Below are 25,786 nucleotides of genomic sequence, written 5' to 3' on the forward strand. Positions count from 1 at the left end.
CTCACAGAGATCCATCCACATGCCTCTGCCTCCTGAGTGTTGGGATTAAAGGCGTGTGCCACCAATGCTCAGTTCCAGCTACATTTACTTATCTATTTATCTGATATGACTCAAACAGTACCTGGCCAGAAGACCCATAGTGTTGTGTGGAAGGTATACAGCTTTCAGTTCATCTGCCTAAGAGAGGGCAGATACTCTGGAATGACAACCTCGAATCCAAGGGGCCTACAACACAGGTTGCTTCCCTGCTGTTGTTATATGTTCATGTAAATAGACTTCCCCTCTCTTCCATGTTCCTCTCACTTAGAATTCAGCCCCTTTGGTGAGCAATTGATTGACCAAGAGAAGATGAGATCATGGGTAAGTTTTCCCACCATCGGGGCGGGAGGATCCATAAACACCCCTCACCCCAGTGCAAACGTCTGCTTTACAACAACAGAGTTAATGATGTGCTTTGCTGTGAGCTCATTAATGGATATTGGTAGTGATGGATGCATGTGGAGGACCAAGAAGAGAAGGGAAAGTACAGTGTACATGCTACTTTTTATAACTAAGTGGTTTTATCATCTACGGATCTAGTAGAGATAAGAGACACTCTTGCTGATTTCCAATCACAAGCCATCTTCCTCTATATTTTTAGAAATAAACAAAAACACTTTTAAATGAATATTGTAAAGTAAAACCTGAGTGAGTTAAAGGATATCATTCTGTAAGGTATACGGTTTTTCCGCCTGCTGCCACTGGTCTTGCCCTGCCGCCATGCCAGCCCCAATTAACACACAGGGACTCTGTATTTGATATTATATTGTTGGCCAGTTACTACTTTCTTATTGGCTAGCTCTGTCTTAAGTATTAACCCATTTGTGTTAATCTATGCATTTCCACGTGGTCTTACCCGGAACCGGCTGCCGCGTACTGCTCTCTCCAGACTCTCCATCTTGGCTCCTCTTTACCACTTCCTATTTCCTCCTTGTCTCCTAGTCCCTCCTATCTTCCTTTTCTATTGGCCAACAGTGCTTTATTATTAACCAGTATGAGAAACATATACAGAATGACATCTCCCATCATTGTTCTATTGTAACCACATATTTTTTTCCCTGAAATTTAGAATTCAAAGCTGTGTGTTTTTGAGAAGTGTAGCAACTGTAACAAAATTAGAAAACACATTACTTCCTTTAAAAATGATAGTTTAATGATGACACTATTTTGTATACTTTGCCCAGAGTTTAAGCACACATTCTCCAGGGGACTCCTCAAATCTATTCTACCTGCAACTTTCAGGTTAGTTCTTGAAATCCCATTTTGGATAGGGTAAAGTTGGATGAAAAAGCTCTTCACTCTCCTATGAAATATAACATTGCATATTGCTTGTCTGTATCATGATATTTCACAGTGTAAGTTGAGGTTCTTTGCTGATTCTTAGTATTTGAGGTGTTTCTGCAACATACCTTTTAATCTTTCACAGACAAGCATGATGCTATCCGAACTGCTTAACCAGCACAATTTATATAGAACAGAGAATGGCACAAGTCCTAAGTGTGGTTCAGCATCTGTTGCTACTTTGCTGCAGGCCAAGGATAGAGGCGGTTGTATCCATGGTGACCCATATGACTCAGCTTTAGTGGGAACATCAGGAATTAATGACAGACAAATGCTGGCTATCCAGCGTCACCAGACATTTGGCCTCCAGGGATATTTTTCCTAAAAAATTGTCTTATAGGAATTCGTTTATAAAGTATAAAAACATTGTGATTAACAAAAGAGCTATATGCCAGAAAACTTAAAACAAAAAAAAAAAAAAAAAAGGCTTTATCAAAGAAATCTTTCCTTAGGGGTGATGGGATGGCTCATCAATTAAAGATACTTGCTGGAAATCATTACAACTCCCCAGGGTCCATAAGATAGCAAGTTGTCATCTGACTTCTACACTCTGACCCTTATACACCTACAAGTAAGTAAGATATAAAAACTAAGCTAAGGGAGAACTTCCTGGAGCTGATCTGAGCACACAAGACCTGCCTATCCACGTGGGACCATTCAGAATTGCCACCTGCCTGGTCTCTGACCCCCATCACCTGTCCTCTACTGGAGATCAGGGCCCCTTCCAGAGATCCGCCTATCCTGCAGGCCACTCTCGGTTCCTGCAGGCTGGATCCTAGACCCCCGCCCCCCCATCACCAGGCCTCTGCTACAGAGGCCTCAGCTGGAGAGTGCCAGGCCCCAGCTAGATCCGCCTATTGGGGCAGAAACACCCTGAGTCTCAGCCTAGTCTTTGACCCCCATCGCTGCCTCCGCTAGAGGTCTTCTGCTGGAGCCTGATCTTTGACCCCTATCGCCTGGCCCCTGCCTGAGGAGAGACCTCCTAGGGAGCTTGGATGACCCAGACAAACAGACATCAAACCTCTGACCCACCTAAGACCACCTGGGGAGTACCATAGAGAGAGAGAGACCCCTACCTACACCTACTGGAAGAAGCAATGGGAAGATGGCAATACAAGAAAACACCTAACAATAGAAAGACAAGCGTAACACCACCAGAATCTAGGGACTTTATACCAAGTAGACCTGAACACCCAAAAGCAGATGATGCAGAAGAGAAAGATTTAAAAATTATTGTCATAAAAATGATAGAGGCCCTCAAAGACGATGTGAGAAAATCCCATAAAGAAATGGAAGAAAAAAACAAACAAAAAATTGGAAGAAATGAACAAATTTCTTAGAGAAAATACAGAAAGCCAAGAAAAAACAATTAAACAGGTGAAGGAAATGGTTCAAGACTTGAAAACTGAAATAGAGACAATAAAGAAAACACAAATTGAAGGAATGCTGGAAATAGAAAAACTGACCAAACGATCAGGAACTACAGACACAATCATAACCAACAGAATACAAGCGATGGAAGAGAGAATCTAAGGCGCTGAAGATAAACTAGAGGAAATAGATTCATCGACCAAAGAGAATTGTAAATCCAACAAATCCTTAACACAGAATTTACAGGAAATATGGGACACTGTGAAAAGGCCAAACCTAAGAATAATAGGCATAGAGGAAGGCAAAGAAGGCCAGCTCAGAGGTGCTGAAAACATATTTAAGCAAATCATTGAGGAAAATTTTCCAAATCTGAAGAAGGACATGCCCATGAAAGTACAAGAATCATACTAAACACCAAATAGACTGGATCAAAGAAAACAGACCCCTCAACACGTAATATCAAAACACCTCACATACAGAATAAAGAAAGAATACTAAGAGCAGTGAAGGAAAAAGGCCAGGTAACATATAAAGGTAGACCTATCAAAATTACACCTGACTTCTTCATGGAAACTCTCAAGGCCAGAAGGTCCTGGATAGATGTTCTGTAAGTACTAAGACTCCATGGATGCCAGCCCAGGCTACTATAACCAGCAAAACTCTTAATCACTATAGATAGAGAAAACAAGATATTTAAAGACAAAGCCAGATTTTCACAATATGTATCTACAAAATAAGCCTTACAGAAAGTTCAGGAAAGAAAACTCCAACTCAAGGAAGTTAACTATGCTCACAAAAACACAGACAACAGATACTTCCACTTCACCAGACCCAAGGGTAAAGCAGGGCAAATTTATTCTCAATATCACGGCCAACAACAAATCTAAAACAAACAAGCATTATCAATCAATGGTCCTTACTTTCCCTCAACATTAATGGTATTAACTTGCCTATAAAAAGACACAGATAACAGAATGGATACGAAGACAGAATCCATCGTTCTGCTGCATACAAGAAACACATCCAAGCTTGAAAGACAGACATTACCTCAGGGTAAAAGGCTGGAAAAAGATCTTCCAATCAAATGAACCCAAGAAGCAAGCAGGTGTGGCTACTCTAATATCTAACAACTTAGACTTCAAACCAAAATCAATCACAAGAGATGAAGATGGTCATTTTGTATTCATCGCAGGAGAAATCCACCAACACAAATTCTCAATTCTGAACATCTATGCCCCTAATACAAAGGCTCCCACATTCGTAAAAGAAACACTACTAAAGCTAAAAGCTCACATAAAACCTCACACACTTACAGTGGGAGACTTCAACACATCACTCTCACCACTAGACAGGACCACAAATCAGAAACTCAACAAAGAAAAAAATAACTAACAGAAGTTATGTCTCAATTGGGTTTAACAGACATCTATAGAACATTCCATCCAAACTCAAAAGAATATACCTTCTTTTCTGCTCCACATGGAACCTTCTCTAAAATCGACCACACACTAGGTGACATAACAAACTTCAACAGATACAAAAAAATTGGAATAGTCCCCTGTAGCTTATCAGACCACCATGCTTTGAAATTGGAATTCAACAACAACACAAATCGCAGAAACCCTACAAACTGATGGAAACTGAACAATGCGCAATTGCACCATACTTGGGTCAAAGAAGAAATAAAGAAAGAAATTTAGAACTTCCTAAAATTCAAGATGAATGAGGACAAAACATACCCAAACTTACGGAATACCTTGAAAGCAGTGCTATGAGGGAAGTTCATTGCACTAAGTGCCCATATGAAGAAAACAGAGGATAGTCACATTAGAGAATTAACAGTATAACTGAAAGCCTTAGAACAAAAAGAAACAAACTCACCCCGGAGGAGTAGATGCCAGGAAATAGTCAATTTGAGGGCTGAAATCAAATAAAATAGAAACCAAGAAAACGATATAAAAAATCAATGCAACAAAGAGTTGGTTTTTCTAGAAAATCAACAAGATAGACAAACATTTATCCAAACTAACAAAAAAGCAGAGAGAGAGAACATGTAAATTAAAAAAATCAGAAACGAAAAGGGGGACATGACAATGGACACTGAGGAAATCCAGACAATTTTCAAGTCATACTTTAAAATCCTGTACTCCACAAAATTTGAAAATTCAAAGGAAATGGACAAATTTCTGGATAACTATCACTTACCAAAATTAAATCAAGAACAGACAAACAACTTAAATAGACCTATAACTCTCAACAAAATCGAAGCAGTCATCAAAAGCCTTCCAACCAAAAAAAAAGCCCAAGGCCAGATGGCATCAGTGCAGAATTCTACCAGAAATTCAAGGAAGAGCTGATATCAATACTCCTCAAATTGTTTCACACAATAGAAACAGAAGGTTCATTACCGAACCCTTTTTTCTTCCCCTCTTTATATTTATTTTTCTCTTATACAGTAAAACTTTTCCACAGCCTTCCCTCTCTCCACTCCTCTTAGCTCCCTCCCAGCAACCTCCTTCCTCTCCCAGACCCACTCCTCCTTTGTTTCCACTCAGAAAAAGCAGGTCTTCCAGTAAGATCAACAAAACACAACATAATAAGATGCAGTAAGAATAGGCACAAAGCAAACTTGTACAGCCATTTTGGAAATCAGTATGGATGTTCCTCAAGAAAATGGGAATCAGTCTACCACAGGACCCGGCAATCCCCCTCTTAGGCATATACCCAAATGATCCACATCCATTGCAACAGAGACATGTGCTCAACTGTGTTCATAGCAGCATTATTTGTAATAGCAAGAACCTGGAAGCAACCTAGATGCCCCTCAACTGAAGAATGGATAAAGATGATGTGGCACGTTTACACAATGGAATACTACTCTGTGAGGGAAAACAAAAACAAAAACAAAAAACAAAAAACAAGAAAAACAATGTAATCTTGAAATTCGCAGGCAAGTGGATGGAACTTGAAGAAACCATCCTGAATAAAGTAACCCAGTCACAAAAAGAGGGACATGGTATATACTTGCTCATATATGAATTTTAGACCTAGAACAAAGGATAACCAGCCTATAATTCACACCGCCAGAGGAACTAGGATACAAGGTGGATTCTAAGAGATTCGTATAACATCCCTCACAGAAGGGGGAGGGGACAAGTTCTCCAGAGCACATGGGGAGTGGGGGGCAGTGAGTGGAGAGTGAACTAGGAGAAAGAGAAGGGGAGGAGAGGAAAGCCCGTGGGACTAGAAAGATTGAGTCAGGGGAGGAACAGAAGACAGGAGAGCATAAGAGAGAGAGAGAGAGAGAGAGAGAGAGAGAGAGAGAGAGAGAGAGAGAGAGAGAGAGAGACAGACAGACAGACAGAGAGAGAGAGAACCTAAAAGAGGGAGCCATTATGGGTTTGAAGAGAAAACTGGACCTAAAGAAATGTCCATAGACCTACAAGATTGACTCCAACTAACAATTTGAGAAACAATGAAAAGGCTACCATAAATTCCCTTCCCTGATAATGAGATTGATGACTAACTTATCCACCATCATGGAGCCCTCATCTAGTACCTGTTGTAAACAGAAGGAAACACCCACAACTAAACACTGAGCCAAACTGGAATCCAGATGCAGAGAGGGAGGACAAGACCATGCTGCAGAAACATATAGAGACATCTGACTTGAACAAGGAGGAGCTAACAGGTCCCCAGACTGATAGCTGGGAATCCAGCATGGGACTGACTCAGATCCCCTGAACATGGGTCTCAGCTAGAAGGCCTGAGCAGTGTAAGGGTCCTCAGACAGTGGAACCAGGATATTCCTGGTACACAAAAGTACTTTGGGGGCACATCCCCCATGGAGGGATACTCCCTTAACCTAGAGACAGGATAGAAGTCCTCATCCCTATTCCAAACGACCTGGCAGATTTAGATGACCCCTCCTGGATGGCATCACCCTACATGTGAAGTGGGGGGTGGGTGGGAGGGGAGGGTGGTTTGGGTGCATGTGAGGGGGAGAGAAAAAAAAGAGGGAGGGAGAATGGAAGGGAAGGAGGGAGAGGGAACTGGGATTGACATATTAAAAAAAAAAAAAGAACCTAAAAGAAATGACACTTTACTACTTTTTGTCACTTAACTAAAACCTCCATTACAATTCTTTTTGTATGCTTCTTCCTCCCAGAAGGCGTGATGTAGAATGTATCATAAGATTTATCAAACTGGTGTGAGAATAATTTATCATGACCAAAAGAAAAGAATGCTCAGAGAAAGAAATGACTGTATTATCTTCTAGTGAGGTCAATGATGCTAAAGGCATTAATACTATGTCTTGTCAAAATTTGGTGGAATCTTCCCATGCAATATGTAGGTGTTGGGGTGTGTACCTGAGATGGAGAGAAGGGAAACCACTGTTTATTTGCTCTGTATTGATGGCATCAGACATTAGATTTATGCTTGATTTGAAGTTTTGTAATAATTTGTGTACTTAGAAGAGACGCCAGTTGTCAAATAAAACAAGCCTCACAGAGGTCTTATCAACAGTGTTCAGTGGTACTTTCCATGAATGCCTTTGTGGCTTCTGCCTCAGTGGGAACATAACAATGGCATGATCTTGCACTCCATGATCCGTGTCCAAGTAAGTCAACACATCGAAAATAAGTCAACACCGCCTGTCTGTTTTTTAAAAGCATTTGCTCTGCATGTACAGATGGTTCCCAGATGGCTGGTCTAGGGCTCCTGATAGGATATCTTAGCCTTAGGTTGGATTAGAGTGGATATATTGTGTTTAGGGGAGGAGGCCTGGGCACTGTGCAGTTGGTGTGGCTTTCCCCGTATTGGAGAGAAGTAGCAGTTACTAGAAACTGAAGGATATTAGCTGCAATTAAATATATCTCTAGTAAATTGGAATGCTAGATGTATTATAGACAACTTATAACTTATCATTCTTATGGGGCCTATTGTGGAATGGAATAGATGTGTACTTTGAAAAAAGTTAGTTGATTTTTGTATTTTTATTATTGCAATTTTCTACTTAATTCCTAAGAGAAGCATCAATGTGTTTTGAAGTTTCAGACAATAAAAAATCTTTACATTTTGCTTATGTTTTCTTTATCTTTACCCTGTATTTATTCTTCTCTAATATTTTTACTACAATTACCCTACAAATTTTGTTTTCTTGTCCTAGTAAGTCACAACAATTAAACTGCATATTGGAAAGGACCATGCACCTCAACTCAAAGTGCTGTAGTCTTCCTGGATCACATTCAGTAGAGTTAATCAAGAAAACAGGCCCATCACATTGAAGTATTATAAATAGGTAGGTGAGAAAATTATATGTGTTTCCTCACATGTGTCAACTGGTTATGTTGGTAACATAGAAATTGTGTTACTCAGCTTTCACATACTATCAAATAACTGAAATAAATCAACATGTGGAAAAATAGTTCTTTAGTTCACAGTTTTGGAGATTTCAGTCTGTGACTTCTTGACCCATTGCTTTGGACTTAAGGTGTGGAATGCAAGGCAGAGTATGCTGCCTAAAGACAAGTCTCCTCTTTCGCTGCTTTAAGACTTTGAGAAGGGACATATTTGGTTAAGCCAGCAACTATATTTATAATCTCCTTGCTCAATTATTTTCACTGACAGTCTTTGCCTCCTTTCTTTTTGTGAGCCCTGCTGGCAATTACTGGATTAGTAGATTGGAATATGGGAGTGTACTTGGGTGGCATTAATTGTATGTTCTGTTATACTGACCTCTATTTGTCTCTTTGAAGTATAGGAAGTAATTTCTCTGCCAAGTGAACCTTTGCTAATTTGAATCATTAGTGTACCTCCAGTTCCCAGAACTGCCTGGCAAAGAACAGGTGTTCTAAAGATGTTCACAGGAAGATTTCTGTAGTATTTTGTTGATATAAAGCAGTCACTTTGGTTAAAAAATATGATCCTATCACTTCCCACCCAGTAGGATATAACCCTCAAGGATCCTAGAATCCACTCAAGAATAGAAATAAAAGATCAGAGTAAGCTGAGGCAAAACAGCTGAGAGCACATGTAAGTTGGAGTAACTAGACATCTGAGGCAACTGGATGACTACTAGACAGACACCTAGCCAGGTCTAATCAACTTGAAAATATATAGCTGAAAGTTGTGTCAAGTTTTTCTCTGTCCTGCCAACCAGCATCCCAATAACCACACACTGACTTAATTATGAAAGCTTGGCTGATAGCTTAGGCTTGTTTCTTTCTTTTTTTTTCTTTTATATAACCAAGTCCATTTAAATGAAAACAAACATTTATAGACAATATTTGGGAATTTGGGCGTTGTTCTTTCCAAACTACTTCCTGCTGGTAAGGGGCGCTGTCATGGGGGATTCGAAGAAGATTCAGAGATCCTGGCTGTAGTCTGTCAGGCTGCTTTGTCCAGCTGTTTTGAATGTAGGATCACCTGGTACTCTGTTTCAGGTGGTCTGGCTTGATCAAACCACATTAGTCTGGAAGGAATCCACAGCTTTTCATTTTCTGTGGAAACAAAAATAGAAATCCTTTTCCCCAGTAACTTGTCCTTGAACTTAAATTTTGGAGTCAAAGCATTTTTTTTTTTAAATTTAATTTATTATTTTACATGTTGATCCCAGTTCCCTCTCCCTCCCTCCCAACCTCCCTCACTCTCTCCCTTCCTCCCTCCCCCTTTCCTCCCCTTTACCCTCTCTGCCCTCTCACATGCACTCTAACCACCCTCCCATCCCCCCACCCCAATTCCATATGTAGGGGAATGTCATCCAGTAGGGGTCATGTAGGTCTAACAGGTCATGTGAAGTAGGGACTAGGGCTTCTCTCCTGTCTTTAGATTAAGGCAGTTATCCCTCCATGGGGAATGTGTTCGTAAGTCCTTTTGTGCTCCAGGGATACATCCTGGCTCCACTGTCTGAGGTCCCATAGACTGCTCAGTCCTTCTGGCTGAGACCCATATTCAGGGGGGCCTGAGTCAGTCCCATGCTGGATTCCCAGCTATCAGTCTGGTGGCCTGTTAGCTCCTCCTTGTTCAGGTAAGCTGTCTGTATGTGTTTCTGCTGCCTGGTCTTGTCCTCTCCCTCTGCATCTGAGTTCTACTTCGATTCAGTGTTTATGTATGGGTGTTTGCTTCTGTTTCCAACAGGCATTAGTTGAGGGCTCCATGGATAAGTTAGTTGTTGATCTCATTCTCCGGGAAGGGCATTTATGATAGCCTTTCCACGGAAGCTCAAATTGTTAGTTGGGAGCAGTCTTGTAGTTCTCTAGACCTTTCTTTGTGTTCAATTTTGTCTTCAAACCAATATTGGCTCCCTATTTTATGTTCTCTCTCTCTCTCTCTCTCTCTCTCTCTCTCTCTCTCTCTCCTGTCTTCTGTTCCTAACCAGGCTAAATCTTCCTGGTCACACATGTTTTCCTTTTCTCCCCCTCGTTTTCTCCTACTTCTCTCTCCATTCGCTGCCTCCCCCCCCACTTCCCCTGAGCTCTGGGTGACTTATCCATTACCAGTTCTGTGAGGGACTTTATATGAATCTCTTAGAATAAACCTTCTATCCTAGTTCCTCTGGCGGTGTGAATTATAAGCTGGTGATCCTTTGCTCTAGGTCTAAAATCCATATATGAGTGAGTACATACGGTGTTCCTCTTTTTGTGACTGGGTTATCTCATTCAGGATGGTTTCTTCAGGTGTCATCCACTTGCCTGCAAATTTCAAGATACCATTATTTTTTTTTTCCTGCAGAGTAGTATTCCATTGTATAGATGTGCCACATCTTCATTAACCATTCTTCAATTGAGGAGCATCTAGGTTGCTTCCAGGTTCTTGCTATTACAAATAGTGCTGCTATGAACATAGTTGAACAGATGTCTTTGTTGCATGGATGTGAATCCTTTAGGTATATGCCTAAGAGGGGGATTGCCAGGTCCTGTGGTAAACTAATTCCCATTTTCATGAGGAACTGCCATACTGATCTCCAAAATGGCTGTATGAGTTTGCACTCCCACCAGCAGTGGAGGAGTGTTCCCCTTTCTCCACATCTTCTCCAACATGAGTCATCATTGGTGTTTCTAATTTTAGCCATTCTGGCAGGAGTAAGATGGTATCTCAAAGTTGTTTTGATTTGCATTTCCCTGATAGCTAGGGATGTGGAGCATTTTCTTAAGTGTCTTTCAGCCTTTTTGATTTCCTCTATTGAGAATTCTTTCTTCAGTTCTGTACCCCATTTTTTAATAGGGTTATTTGGTGTTTTGTTGACTAGTTTCTTGAGTTCTTTGTATATTTTGGAGATCAGCCCTTTGTCGGATATAGGATTGGTGAAAATCTTTTCCCAGTCTGTGGGCTGCTGTTTGGTCTTGTCCACTGTGTCCTTTGCCTTACAGAAACTTCTAAGTTTGAAGAGGTCCCATTTATTAATTGTTTCTCTCAGTATCTGTGCCCCTGGAGTTATGTTCAGGAAGTGGTCTCCAATACCAATTTTTTCAAGGGTACCTCCTACTTTCTCTTCTAAGAGGTTCAATGTGGCTGGATTGATGTTGAGGTCTTTGATCCATTTGGACTTGAATTTGTGCATGGCGACAGACATGGGTCTATCTGCAGTCTTCTACACACCCTCATCCAATTGTGCCAGCACCATTTGTTGAAGATGCTGTCTTTGCCCAATTGTATAATTTTAGCCGTTTTGTCGAAAATCAGGTGTTCGTAGGTGTGTGGGTTAATATCAGGATTTTCAAGTCCATTCCATTGGTCTACCTGTCTATTTTAAAGCCAATACCAGGCTGTTTTCATATTCACAGTGTACAAAAAGATTATTCCACAGCAAAAGTCAAAGGTCAGATGGGTGAACTTGATGCTGCTCATCTAGGGAAGTGGCTTCAGAAGTCAGGATCTAAGAAATAGCTAGCGAGGAAACGAAGACTCCTTATATTGACAAGAAGGTACAGTGGGAAGAGTAATTTTGATAACCCCCTTCTATGTGTCAGACGATCCTCTACAAAGAATTCTGAATTCACCAGGTAGTGGCATATATGCCTTTAATTCCAGCATGTGGGAGGCAGAGGCAGGCAGAACTCTCTGAAATTGAGGCCAGCCTGGTCTACAGAGCCAGGTCCAGGACAGCCAGGGTTGTTACACAGAGAAACCTTGTCATGGAAAACAAAAAACAAACAAATGGGAACCCCTCTTTACAGCTAAGGAACTAAACTTATGTTGCAAGTAGAGGGCTGCAGTGGATGAAGCTACTACCACCCCTGCCAACTTTATTTTAATTCCTGGGACCCACATGGTGGAAGGAGAGAACCAACTGCTACAAGTTATTGTATAACCACACCCACCTCACCCCCCCACAGGTACAGATACATGCACATGCCCAAGATAAATGAATAAAACATAATGAAAATTTAAGTTTCAAGTCACTTGCTGAAAGCTACAACCACATAAAAAGTAAGGGAATCATTGTGCCCTAGATGGTGATTTCAAAGCCTGTGCCCTTCCTACTGCTTGTATTTCTTACAATATGCAAGTTTCATTTGGTCATAGCTGTCCTGGAGACTGAAAAACCAATCCTACATACCCAGCATCATTCATGTTAGTCACGATGACCGTTGGTAGTGACACCAGCTTCATTTATACTATGGTTTGGATCTTGAATGCCCCTCAGACCCCATGTATTAAAGGTTCAGCCTACATCTTTGCTTTCTTGGGAGGTGGTAAACCCTTAAGATTTGGGACCTGCTGGGAGTTTTACTGTATTGGGAAAATGCCCTTGAGGGAAATTTTGACCTTGGTCTCTTCTTTCTCAGATTTCTAGTCTATGTGAGGTAGGCAGGCACACGGGGCATTTTAAAAATATAATTTAAAAAATTTAAATTAGAAACAAGCTTGTTTTACATATCATTCCCAGTTCCAGTACCCTCTCATCTTCCTCTGTTCCCCCCACCAACTCCTATCCCATCCTCTTTCTGCTCCCCAGGGAGGGTGAGGCCTTATATGAGGAGTCTTCAAAGTCTGTCATATCATTTGGAGCAGGGCCCAGGCACTCCCCCATCTGTCTAGGCTGAGGGAGTATGCCTCTATGTGGAATGGGTTCCCAAAGTCCATTTGTATACTAGGGATAAATACTGATCCACTATCAGAAGCCCCATAGCTCATGTAGTCCATGAGCTCCCCCCTTGTTCAGGTCAGCAGTTTCTATGGGTTTCTCCAGCCTGGTCTTTACCCCTTTGCTCATCACTCCTCTCTGTCTGCAACTGGATTCCAAGAGTTTGGTTCAGTGTTTAGCTGTGGGTGTCTGCTTCTGCTTCCATTAGCTACTGGATGAAGGCTCTAGGATGGCATATAAGGTAGTCATTAATCTCATCATCAGGGAATGGCATTTAAGGAAGACTCTCCACTATTGCTTAGATTGTTAGTTGGAGTCATCCTTGTAGAACTCTGGACATTTCCCTCGTGCCAGATCTTTCTTAAAACCTATAATGGCTCCCTCTGTTATGGTATCTCTTTTCTTGCTCTCCTCTATTCTTTCCTTGACTCAATCTTCCTGCTCCATCATGTCCACCTCTGTCTGCCTCTTCTCCTTAACTCCCTCCCCCATGCCACCAATTTGCTTGGGGAGATCTTGTTCTTTTTCCCCTTCTTCAGGGGAACATGTATGTCTTTCTGGGGGTCTTCCTTGTTTCCTAGCTTCTCTGGAGGTGTGGATTGTAGGCTGGTAATCCTTTGCTCTATGTCTAAAAGCTATATATGAGTGCATACATTCTGTGTTTGTCTTTTACACAGGACATTTTTTATTTTTATTTTTTTTATTTAATTTTATATAACAAAGTCCAATTAAATGAAAACAAACATTTATACACAATATTTGGGAATTTGGGCGTCGTTCTTTCCAAACTACTTCCTGCTGGTAAGGGGCGCTGTCTTGGGGGATTCGAAGAAGATTCAGATATCCTAGCTGTAGTCTGTAGGGCTGTTTTGTCCAGCTGTTTGGAATGTAGGATCAGCTTGTACTCTGTTTCAGGTGGTCTGGTGTGATCAAACCACATTAGTCTGGAAGGAATCCACAGCTTTTCATTTTCTGTGGAAACAAAAATAGAAATCCTTTTCCCCAGTAACTTGTTCTTCAACTTAAATTTTGGAGTCAAAGCGTTTTTTTTAAAATTTATTATTTTACATGTCGATCCCAGTTCCCTCTCCCTCCCTCCCTCCCCCTCCCCCTCCAGCCCTCCCTCCCTCCTTCCCTCCCTTTTGCCCTCTCTACCCTCTCCCATGCACTCTAAACACCCTCCCCTCCCAACCCCCCACCACAATACCATATGTAGGGGAATGCCATCCAGTTGGGGTCATGTAGATCTGACAGGTCTACACAGGACATTTTTTAAAATATAAAATTGTAAAAGACAACAGAACAAAAAAAAAATGCTCTCTACATATATTTCAATTTTCTCCAGGCCAAGTGAATAAGACAACCTTCATGAAGAGATGTTCAGTCTTTATCAGTTCCTGTGTACACCTGTTCACAGAAGACACAAGGGAGGACTGCTAGAGAAGAGGAGATACGAGAGTCCAACTTGGACCTTTTGAATTGAGACAAAACATTTTGCAAACCCTATGCTTTATCTTCTGGCTTTTGCTTATTTGGAAGTCCTGCCATTTACTGTTAGATGATACTAATTTTAATACTTGAAATGAGTATGAAGACACAAAAACATGTGGGTCAGAAAATGCTGGTAATTAATACTCATATCGGGAGATGAGTAAGGTAAATGCAGCTTCTTCATCTTCAAAGGACAATTCACAAATGGAAATGTTATTAAAGAAACAGAGACAACTGAGATGTGGACATCTGTAGAAGACAGAAGTTAGATGTAACAGAACACTAGAAAAATAACAACCTAAAATCGGTTATATTTCTGGGGACAAAATAAAAATATTTTCTATGTAACAACACAGTTGTGATCTATCACTTGCTATTTTGGATGTAGTTCTCATCGTCTCACTAGAGGGCGGTGTTGCTTCTAAAACCAGAGCTCGCTGTTCATCTCCAGGACATTCAAGAAAAGGTGCAGTCAAGTCTTCTCAGTCTCCCCCAGAAGATGATAAATGTCAAATATGAATCTTTCCAAGAGCCCCATCCAGTTCTGACTGTTTGTAGCCCCAGGCGAGCTAGATAAAAAGTGAAGAGATGCGCGGAAGAAGCTGGGTAGCAGAGCTAATGTCAGTGTCTGCACTTACTAGTCTTAGGCAAGGCTCATTTTTTATTTCTGTTAAATAAAAAGCTGTCCTAGATGACACCCAAGACTCCAGTGCATTCTTAAAATGCTACGATCATAGTAAATTTCCGGGTCTGCAGGGCTGAAGAATTCCTTGGTGTTCTTGGCAGAGTTAAGGAAAAACAAAAACCTTGAATTATATAATAATTAGTAATGGAAATACATTTAATGCTCTAAGCGAGGTTCAGTACAGACATCAATGTCACCATTTTTTTTTTTAAATAAAAATGCTGTCTTCCATCTCTCAGAGACCTTAGAGCCATTGTCTGCATTTGCTCTTGGTGTGGTTAATTCTATTGAATCCCTGCTCCACTTGGTGGATGGAGCAGGGATTAGAATTAGATGTAGAAAGTAGGCGAAACCCTTGTGATATAGGAACGTTTTGGGTAGAGACTAAACATGCCAATGATCTTGTAGTTGGTGGTTTTCCTCCTACTGGTGTTTCCTTAGGTGTCCCCAGGGTTTTGGCTGTTCTGTTTCCTCTTACCCCACTACCGCTTTCATCCAACTCCTTGTCACATTTTCGCAGATTGCAGAGTGAAGGTAGACTCCGCTCACAGAACCTGAAGCTAATTGTGGAACTCCAGGGTTCTAGTAAACCCTAGTTTATCTCCGCATGAACTTGACTTCTAAGGATTGGCAGGAGAGCCTGTATTTAAGCCCTGGCCGGTGCCAAGTGTTACCACCACACCAAACGCTCTGACATTCTCACTCAACACCCGCTTTCTTCCAGATTTGCTGTTTTGCAGAGTATTTCCTCTGGCTTCTCCCTACCTCCACCCCCCAACCTCACCCCCACCCCCCAACCTCATTTTTGGTGCACCTTCAGGCTGCTTTAACATTTTTAAACTTCCTAAAATGTACTCGGAGTCGGGTGCGCACATTGGCGCGCGCACCCTCGCCTAGTACGGTGCGGGTGAGCGGGGCCGGGCGGGCTCGGGGCTCCAGAACACATTCCATTCTTCGCGCTCGGGCACACCCCTCCGCAGTGAGGATTGGTGGAGCCGAACTCCCCCGGCGAGCCTCGGCTCCTGAGAGGTCCAGGCGCCTGCCAATCCCCACGGGCTGTCAAAACAAGTCTTCCCTCCGTGTCACAGGCGAGCGGAGTGGAGGCCGCCACCGCACTTCCTGGGGCCGCCGCGCCGCGGTTGGCGGGCAGGTGGCGGGTGGCCCGTCCGCAGTCACCGCTCCAGCGGCGGCGCGCGTCCCGGCTCCGGAGGCTCCTGGCCAGGCGCTCGCCGCCTTTTGTCTGCACTGAGCGGGCGTTTGCATCACGTCTCCTCCGGTACCTCCCGCTGCTTTTCGCCTGCTTCTCCCTCCCGCTCGCTCGCTCACATCTTCTCCCCGCCCCCGCCGCCGGCCCGCGCCGGCCCGCTGACCTCCTGGACCACAGCCCGAGGACGCCTCTGCCTCGGCGATGTCTCCTCTCTACAAAGTTGCGGCCGCCGCTGCAGCCGCCTTCGGGCGCTGAGACAAAGTCCAGCGGGGCTTCCTCCCGGTGCCCGAGCGCACCCGTGCCAGGGGCTGGACACTGGTGTCGGTCGTGCTGTCTCTCCGGGAGTCCCCGAAGCGTGCTTGGCCATGGCTGAGGGCGCGGCTGGCAGGGAGGGTTCGGCGCCTCTCGACGCTGCAGGAGGCGAAGACGACCCCAGAGTCTCAGACTCTGCCTCCGGAGACGCTGCACCCGCGGCCTCGGGTGGCCGGATGAGGGACCGTCGCAGTGGGGTCGCACTGCCTGGCGCTGCGGGAGTCCCCGGGGACAGCGAGGCCGGCCTCCTTGAGGCTGCGCGAGCGACCCCCAGGCGCAGCAGCATCATCAAGGTAAGCGGAGCCACAGCAGCCCAGAGCGTGGGTGTGGATGTTGGGAAGGTAGGGGACCTCAGGCAGGATGTTCATTCCTCCAGGCTTAGCAGGCTGGGCATTGTTTTCTCCCACCTCCATTGCCAAACCTTCCTGCCTAGTCCGGAGGTTCCCAGACTCAGCTCTTGGCCTTGAGAAGCAGAAGTGACTTCCCCTCTGACAGCTGAGGAAAAGTTCCCCTCTGTGCTCTGCGCTTCTGCGGTTTTATGGATGCTTTCCCTCATTTTCTCAGCGAGCTTCACAAACCCGTGGATGGGAGAAGGAAGAGAAGATTTAGGATAAATGCAGACCTGCGGGCTGACTGTGCATTCGCTAGCCCAGAGGTGCTCTTTCCTGAGCAGTAAAGGCAAAGAACAGCTTACTTTCAAGTGGTGTGTGTGTGTGTGTGTGTGTGTGTGTGTGTGTGTGTGTGTGTGTGTGTGTGTGTGAAATCTCCATCAGACACAAATGGTGCCGAAATCCTTAAAGGCTTGAACTTTGCAGATAGGCAGGCAGAGTTTGCAGTGGGAGCTGCAGCACAGAAAGGTTGAAGGAAGAGCTCAGAGTTTTCGCGCTGCAGAAAACACACATCCGGGAATACGTTCCCAGACTCCCTTAGCACCCCCAGAGGATTTGCCTTTATCCATCTGCCAAGGAACAGTAAACCTTTCTTCGCCCCTATTTATTTATTTCCATCTTCCACTTTGAACTTGTTTCCCTTGAACTTGTTTGAAAGTTCATCTTTTGGGTGCATGACTTTGAAGTAATGTTTTTCAGGTAAGACCCCCGGCACTGGCTCTGGAATAGGGCCTCTTAGTGGAGATGTATGTGATTACTGTATACATGTGATATTAAAGTTGATCTTGGTAGAGCACACATCCGTATGTGGATACACACAACACACCGCAGGCAACAGTGAAAGAAGGACTCGGAAGGAAGGACAGTGAAAGGACACGGACTTGCTGGGTAGACTCATACATTCAGAAAGCTTGCTCAGGTTCAAACCGAGCAGCCGCCGTGCAATACGTGGCTTCTTCTCCAAGCTATCAGAGGCAGCGTTTGTGCTCACGTCCACCTGGCTCCAAGCACTATCTGCACCTTCTCTCCCCCCCCCCCCCGCCCCAAACATGGACCCATGGACGTTCAAAAGCTACAGGGAGATTTCTATGTTGAAAATGAATGGTAATTTCAAGTAACCTGTAGTAGTTTATTTTGTGGCTTTTTCATAATGTGCAGAGAGAATTATACCACTCATGTGAATTTGGACAAAAGGGGAACAGCTCTTTTTTAAATAATACAAGTCAGAAGTCATATTGTCTTGAAACAATAGTATCATAACCAGGAAACAGGTACATTTGGATTACAAGAAATTCATCCTACATGGGGACCTGTGCATATGAAAATAAGCACAGTAGTTTAAAATATATGACGATAAAAGCAGTGGTTTTTTATAATGTTGTGAAAAATACAAGTCATGAAGTATAAGGGCTATTCTATGCAAATTCTTGCAGCAAGTTTACCACTCTGAAATTGCCTTGTGTTGCCTGCTGTGCTCCTACAGGTTTGAAATCCTAGGGATGTAGTCATGCAAGCTTGGGACTTGGCACTCAGGAGGTTGACGCAGGAGTACCTTCCTTTCAAATGTCGCTTCCTGTACATAGCCATACCTGGTCTCAAAATAAACAAACCCCGCCCCCAGACTATATGAATGAAATGCTGTTTACATTCTCATAAGGGTAATCACTGAGTAATATAGTGCCTCTTTTGCTTTGAAGTTTGTGATACAAAGGAAGATAGCAGAATATTATATTTTCTCCATTTAATGGTAAATTAAATAATAAATGGTCTTTAAAATTAAAGATACTGCGAAATTAGATGAACTATTTTAAATTATAATTATTTGAGAAATAGCACATGATTTAAAACAATTGAAACTTGCAAAGGAGTGTGAAGTAGGACTTTTTGCTATTTCTGCTCTCCCACTTACATAGCCCACCCTATAGCTATTAATATTTTCCTATGCATCCTTCCAAAATAGTAGGCTCTTGTAGGCATATGCATCTATGATTGTGTATCTGTGACTAACTGTTGAGGCCCTTAATATGTACAATGAAAGCTGGATAAAATTTTATTGGCTTCATATCTTCATATTTGTATCTAACATTTTTGATGCCTAGAAGATTGTGAAGGTCGCTATGATGAGCAGATTAAGCAGATTAAAGATGGTCTGGTAACTGGTAGGTGACACTTGTTGGGATTTGTCCTTAGTGGTCTTCTATTTCTTCTCAGGGGCAAGAAGAGGCAGGTGGGCTAGAATCCAATCTTTCTGAGATCAAGAATATTTTTATTTAGATCTCGAATCTTTTGTCATATGGCTTGACCACTTTAATGTAGCAAAGATGAGGATTTCTAGAAAGGCATACAGCGTGTGTGTTAATCAGTTTTTGTCCTTATGATAATTAGAAATGCCAAAGGAAGAAAGATTCACTTTGACTCATGGTTTCAGTGATTTCAGTCCATGATCTCTGTCGGTGTTTCTAGGCTTGTCTTGAGGCAGCACACCATAGCATGAGGGTATAGTGCTCCATAGCTGTTCACTTTATGGTGGTCAGGAGGCAGAGGGAAGGAGGGCTAAAATTTTAAGGGCATGTTCCCAGTGATTTACTTCCTGCAACAGGGCCTCAGCTCCTACTTCTTACTTCACACCAATAATTCCATCGAATTATGACCTCTTTTCAGGTTGACTTAGATTATTGGTTTTAATTATTCTGATGCTAATTCTCTATTAGCATGAATATTAGATCAGAATAATGCATCTCTATCCTTCCAGAAAACAGTCTTCCTTGTATATTAATTACAGGAATATTTTCAGTTAATTTGTCCTTCCTAATTTGAAAACATGTGTATAGCCGAGAAAACAACTTCCTTCTGAGCTGATGGAAACAATTACACTCTTTGTCTGTGCCCATCCTCACCCAGTCTTTCTACTGCCATTGTGGTTTTTCCTTTATACTCTCAGGCTTAGTTTTTTTTTTTTTTTTAATACTGTAAGAATTTAGCTAGATTCTCTGTAATCCATTTGCCTTTTCTCTGTATGATTATTTTCTAAAGAACTGCCACTGATAAATGCTTCATTTTTTTTTGCCAAGTGTATATAATATACCATAATATTCATTGAGTCCATCTTAATTTCTTCTTGATATGTGACTTAAGATGAAAAGTTAGGAAAATGCTAACAGTTAAGAAATATCTAATTAATGTACGTTTCGTATTTGAATATTCTCGCAGCAAGTCCTCTGGCATAAGGGAGGTATGGAGAGACCTAAATCAGGGTAGAGTTAGGGTTCAAAGCCATGTCTGTTATCACCCTTGTTATCACCCTCAGATGCAGGAAGCTCACAATTCAACACTTCCTAGGTTGGAAACAAGTTGAACACATGAAGAACCTGAATCTTGGGCTTGTGGGTTGAACTGTCCCTTCTCTACCTCCATCTCCAGTTTAGGATATCTGGAGCTGCATGGCTCAGGAAGGGGGTTACAGCCAGCCCTTCCTGCCTTTGGTCATTTTGTTAGGCCCATGCTGAGTGTGAACAGGCAGTTTGGCTGGTGTTGTGCTGGCTAATGGAGTTCACTTATCAGTGTGTGGCACTTACACCTCTTCATGGCATCAGTTTTGAAGCTCATACCTGTTTTACCCTAGACCCATTTCTTCCCTGTGTCCCCAGATGATGGAGATTTGAGAGGAACTGTATTTTCTTTAGATTGATACATATAGGCATTGATACACCTGGCATGCTGAATATATATTATCATAGGGGAATGAGATGAAGAGGCTATCAATTGGATCTCTGAACATTATTATTATTTATTATTACTATTTGATTTTTCAAGACAGGGTTTCTCTGTGTAGCTTTGGAGCCTGTCTTGGAACTCGCTCTGTAGACCCGGCTGGCTTCAGACTCACAGAGATCTGCCTGCCTCTGCCTCCTGAGTGCTGGGTTTGAAGGCGTGCGCTACCACTGCCCAGCCTGAACATATTTTTATAATGTTATAATGTGAAATTAAATATGATTAAAATGACTTATAATCTTTAGGCATGACAGAGCTATATATGCTTTTGCAGACTACCCTGGGAATCAGTCAACACATAGACTTTTTTGTTGTTTTTGTTCCTGTACTTATGTCCTCGTTAGTCTTATGTCATCTTGATACAAGCTATAGTTATCTGAGAGGAAGGAACCTCAATTGAGAAAATGCCTCCAGAGGATCCAGCTGTAAGGCATTTTCCTCATTAGTGATTTGTGGGGGAGGGCTCATACCATTGTGGGTATTTCCATCCTTGGGCTGGTGGTCCTGGGTTCTATAAGAAAACAGGCTGAGCAAGTCACAAGGAGCAAGCTAGTAAACAGCACCCATCCATAGCCTCTGCATCAGCTCCTGTTTCCAGGTTTCTGCCCTGCTGACTTTCTTCAATGATGAACATCGCCGTGAAAGTGTAAGCTGAACAAACCTTTTCCTCCCTAAGTTGCTTTGGTCATGGTGTTCTACAGTACCAATAGTAACCTTAACTAAGACAACTGATGTGCATCGAAATCTTTAAATAACAAACCGATGGTGGGATTTTAAAGAAAAAAAAAAACCTGACAATGCATTGGAGCTGACCAGCCTTTGCTATGAGGATAGCTGTTAGCATGCCATGACATTCAGGGCTTCACAGGGGGTTCACTCACTGAAGTGTGAGCTGGCTGTACATGTAGCATTGAACCTCTTAGGTGGCGTTGTCTTACTATCCCAACAACTTCAATCACAATGCTTATGTTCTCTGAAATTGCCCTAGAAGTATGATCACATTTCACCTTCAAAGTGGTTTCTTCTTTCAGTTCTTTTTTGGTTGTGACTTTTAATAATACCTTTTGAGAGAATGAAGAATAAAATCCCTGGGTAAAATACCTTGTTATATTTTGATGATAGGTTTTAGATGTGCCTGTTAACCAATGTTTGTTATGTCTTAGGATTTACATTTCTTTTTGGAAACTTTATTAAGGTTTAAACAATATAATCCAATTACATAGCCATGGACGAGTTAAACACACTTTGTGATTACCTCTGAATAGTACCCTTCTCTTTTACAATGAAGAAAACAGGCAATTAATTTTTTTACAGTAAAATGTCAACTGAACATTTATTGCCAAATAACACCCCGGGCACAGCGGGACATTATGAAAAGACATCAGGAGACAGCCGACATAGCCTGGTGCTACTGAACAAACAACCCTTTAAGGGCTTATGGGTAATGCTACAGCAACTGATCAGGCTGTGAATGGCCAGGGAGGAGCCCAAAGAACTGAATTACCTTTTCTGCATCTCTGTTTAGCTTTAGTAATCATGAATATTACAGTAATCCCATATTCAAGCCTAATGTCCAAACTGCCATAGTCGTAACACTATATATTTAAAAATTATCTATCTTTAAATGACTACAAGACACTCAGGGGCATGGTGGCATTTTGAGCCAGACTTTGTGATACCACCACTAAATGAACTACTAGTTAGGAATAAGGACAGGGAGTCATTGAATTGGACTTTCAGTATAAATCTTTTTATAGTGAAATCTCTCAGCTTTGCAAAATCTTATGTTTTGACAGATGCTTTAATCATGTAATACAAGGCTTGTTTGGAGTTTCAATGAACTTACTCTCCTCTGTGTCACACTTCATCTTTGTATTTCTGTCCTCATAATGAGACAACCGAGCTTTCTATAACTAATGATTACACTATGCAAATAATAACAATAATAATAACAACCAAGGGCCAACTTCTGTATAACATTTTGCCTTGTTGAAGTATTGGCCCGTGTATTTTATTTTACCAAGGATAGCAAGATTCTAGTATGACAGGGTTGAAATTGTCTCTCGGATTTAAAATTAGGTTTATTATCAGTTTTATTTGTAATGGCTTGTGTGGGTATGTTTAAGAGGGTCATTATCTGCTTTATTTTGAATAGCCTCATTTTAACTCACCTTATTTGTGATCACTCGATCACTCCAGCATTACTTTGAGAAAAGCAGGGTTCCAGAAAAGAGCCATTGTTTATGTCATCATTGTCTATCCATCCCACACATTAAAAACTAAACTGTTCAGTAAGTGCACTTAGTTTTTCAGTGTTTTTGAGTTTGTACACATAGATTATGAAAGTGTGCAGTGATTTCTTTTCTTTTTGTTGTAGCATCAGAGATGGAACTGAGGGTCTCAGCCAAGGAGCTCTGTCACAGCCTGAGGGTGTAGCTATGATGGGCAAGGAGATTGTGTTTGTCCTTAACTGTACAACTTTGTATTAAAAGTTCAAAATACCTTTGAAAGATAACATCTGTTTTGTTCATTCTTTTATGTTGACCTTTCCCGGGAGCCTTTTAAAATATGCTAATCCTGGATGAAGAGTAGACTCAGCCCAGAAAGTATGTTCAAGTCAGCCAGCTTGTATTGTTTGTGTGGTATGAGATCCTGGTTAGACGTGCTGAGAATGTGATGTAACAGAGAGTTTGGGGAACCAGAGATATTCAGATTCAAAGCATTCTCTATGTGATATCATTTATCATGGGAGATAAATGCCCAAAGAAGACAAAAAGAGACAAAAGAAGACATATGCTTAGCTGAGGCCCAACCTCATTGTGGGCAATTTTCCCTAAGCCTAAAGTGATTTCAAAACAAAGCAGGTGAGGAACCAGTGTAGTTAAAGCTCACACACTCTCTCATGCCTAATGGCTGTTGACAAGTATGATGCTCAGATACCCATTGACCAGGGAGCCATGGTCTTTCATGGCTCAGAATGAGTCATGGCTAGGCCCTGGCCAAGGGTGTTTGTTTCAGAAGAAGGACTTGTCCTCCCTTTCAGTCCACCTTAAGTGTTGGGCTGAAGAGAGAGATGCCACATAAACGCCCTGATGTCTCTCTCCCTTAAGATGTTATTGTATAACATACAGTTCAGCCAGAATTCTTAAACTAGCAATTTCTTATTTATTGATCAAGAGTAAATTTTGGAAAAGGGAATAGGGCATTGCTCTAAGGGAATGCTACCTTTTGCTCCCCCTAGAGGTTTTCATACAAGATGCAAAATCATTTTTAGCTTTTGGTGATGCTCAGTTTTAAGATATTTTGGAGTTACTGATTCTGAACCATAATTAAATAGTACACATTTAGAAATGCTATCAATAATTAAATGGTTTTCATTTTCTTTTTAATATAATTGACAAAACGCAGTAATATCTTGAATACCCTGAGACATTTTCTCTATAATAATAGAAAATACTTATATAATATTTATTCCTTGAGTCTGGCATTGTTTTGAGCACTTGATTCATATCAAGTAATTTATTTCTTACAATAACTATATGGAATTGTTATTACTATGATATCAGTGTTTACAGATGAGATGTGATTTCTGCAAATGCAGAGCTAGCAAATGCAGAGTCCGGGGGGAGAGCTCAAACTTCTACAGAAATCCACCTGCCTCTGACTCAACCGCCCAAGCACTGGAACGAATGGTATGTGCCATCACTCCTGATTGCTTCGGCTCTTTCTGCTATATATCCCCCTAAATAATCGTCACTAAACTTTAGGTGGCATGCATCAAACGTTTTTAACTTGCACACTAAGCTCAGCCGACAGATTAAGAAGAAAATGTCCTGCAGTTTTAGAGCATTCTCTTCGGGATTATTTGGACACATCCCTCCCCCTCAAGTTTAAGATGTGAAATGCTGATGATTTTACATTCACATGGTATTTCACTTTTCCTGGAGAAGCCTGGGCCTCCTGGTAGTACAGGTTTGTGACAAAAGGCAGCATCAAGCAGCAGCTTATGATACATCTTTGTAATAAACGAGGCAGGCTAAAGACAGACTATCAGTCACTGCAAAGGGCTACGATAATTTAGAGTTTGATAGCATTGTGTTTCATCAATAAATCTGCAAGGCATGTTTGAGTTTCCAGTCAATGGAAAGTACCATTTTCTTGATAAGTGGGTATGATGTTGTATAATTGGGATCTTCTCCTGTCATCTCTGAGGAAAGTATAGTATCTCTCACATAGGAAGAATTCAGTGAATATTTGAGGAATTTATTAAATTAAAGTCTGTCTGGTCATTTAATGCTTTTTGTCTTGGTAAAGAAATTCTGAAGTTTTGGATAGGAAAGTGGACATAATGTTGTTTTAACTGTCTTTGGGTCTACTTTTCTGTGCTAAAGGTAATCTGTCCTGCTGTGTGGAGATACTGTGCTGTGATCAAATGTTACCTAGGGGTTTCTTCCCATCATTTGGAGACTGTGCGTTTGTCTAAAGTCTAGTAGTTCAGACAGCTGCAGTTATGTTGGATTATTAAAAGGTACAGAAGAGTTCTCTCTCATTGCAGCTTTTGCATAGTAACATATTTGGTTACATTTTCTTAAAGTGGAATCATTTTTTTTCTAAGAAAGCTCCTGCCAAACATTTGAAACTTACAAATTTTTTAAGCTAATATTTCCTACTGTGCTGTTAGTATGAGGTCAAGCCAATCTTGCGATAAATGCATTTATGTTTTCTACAGAAATTAGAAACCAACAGCAAGCAACATTATTTGGTTTGTTTGAAACAGGGTCTCATTGTGTATACCTGGCTGTTCTGGAGTGGCCTTGAACTCACAGAAATCTGCCTGTCTCTGACTCCTGAGTGCTGATATTAAAGGCTGCCACATCCTGCCCAATAGGTAACTTTTTGATTCACAGTTTTGCATCTTGTAGCCCAGATGATAATCCACATCCAAAGGCATGCTCATCAGAAAAATAAGCAGCCAGGTGATGGACAGTCCAGCTTCACCAGCAGATGGGGTCAGTACTGGAGGGGAGTGGGTCAGACGGGGCTGAAGAATGCCTCAATAACAGTTTCTCAGTAAGTGTTTTTTTATTCAG

At 41.8% G+C, this 25,786-nt stretch overlaps 1 protein-coding gene across 1 annotated transcript in view; it reads left to right on the forward strand.

Moving 5' to 3' along the window:
• The first annotated feature begins 16,574 nt into the window (after positions 1-16,574).
• Positions 16,575-25,786, forward strand: part of Plcl1 (phospholipase C like 1 (inactive)) — a 296,203-nt gene continuing 286,991 nt past the window's right edge. The window contains exon 1 of the mRNA XM_051190226.1: positions 16,575-16,829. Within this exon, the coding sequence (XP_051046183.1) occupies positions 16,590-16,829 (240 nt within the window). The 5' untranslated portion in view covers positions 16,575-16,589. The remainder of the gene's footprint in view (positions 16,830-25,786) is intronic.

This window comes from Phodopus roborovskii, unplaced genomic scaffold, assembly GCF_943737965.1.
Source record: "Phodopus roborovskii unplaced genomic scaffold, PHOROB, whole genome shotgun sequence".
NCBI classification, from domain to species: Eukaryota; Metazoa; Chordata; class Mammalia; order Rodentia; family Cricetidae; genus Phodopus; species Phodopus roborovskii.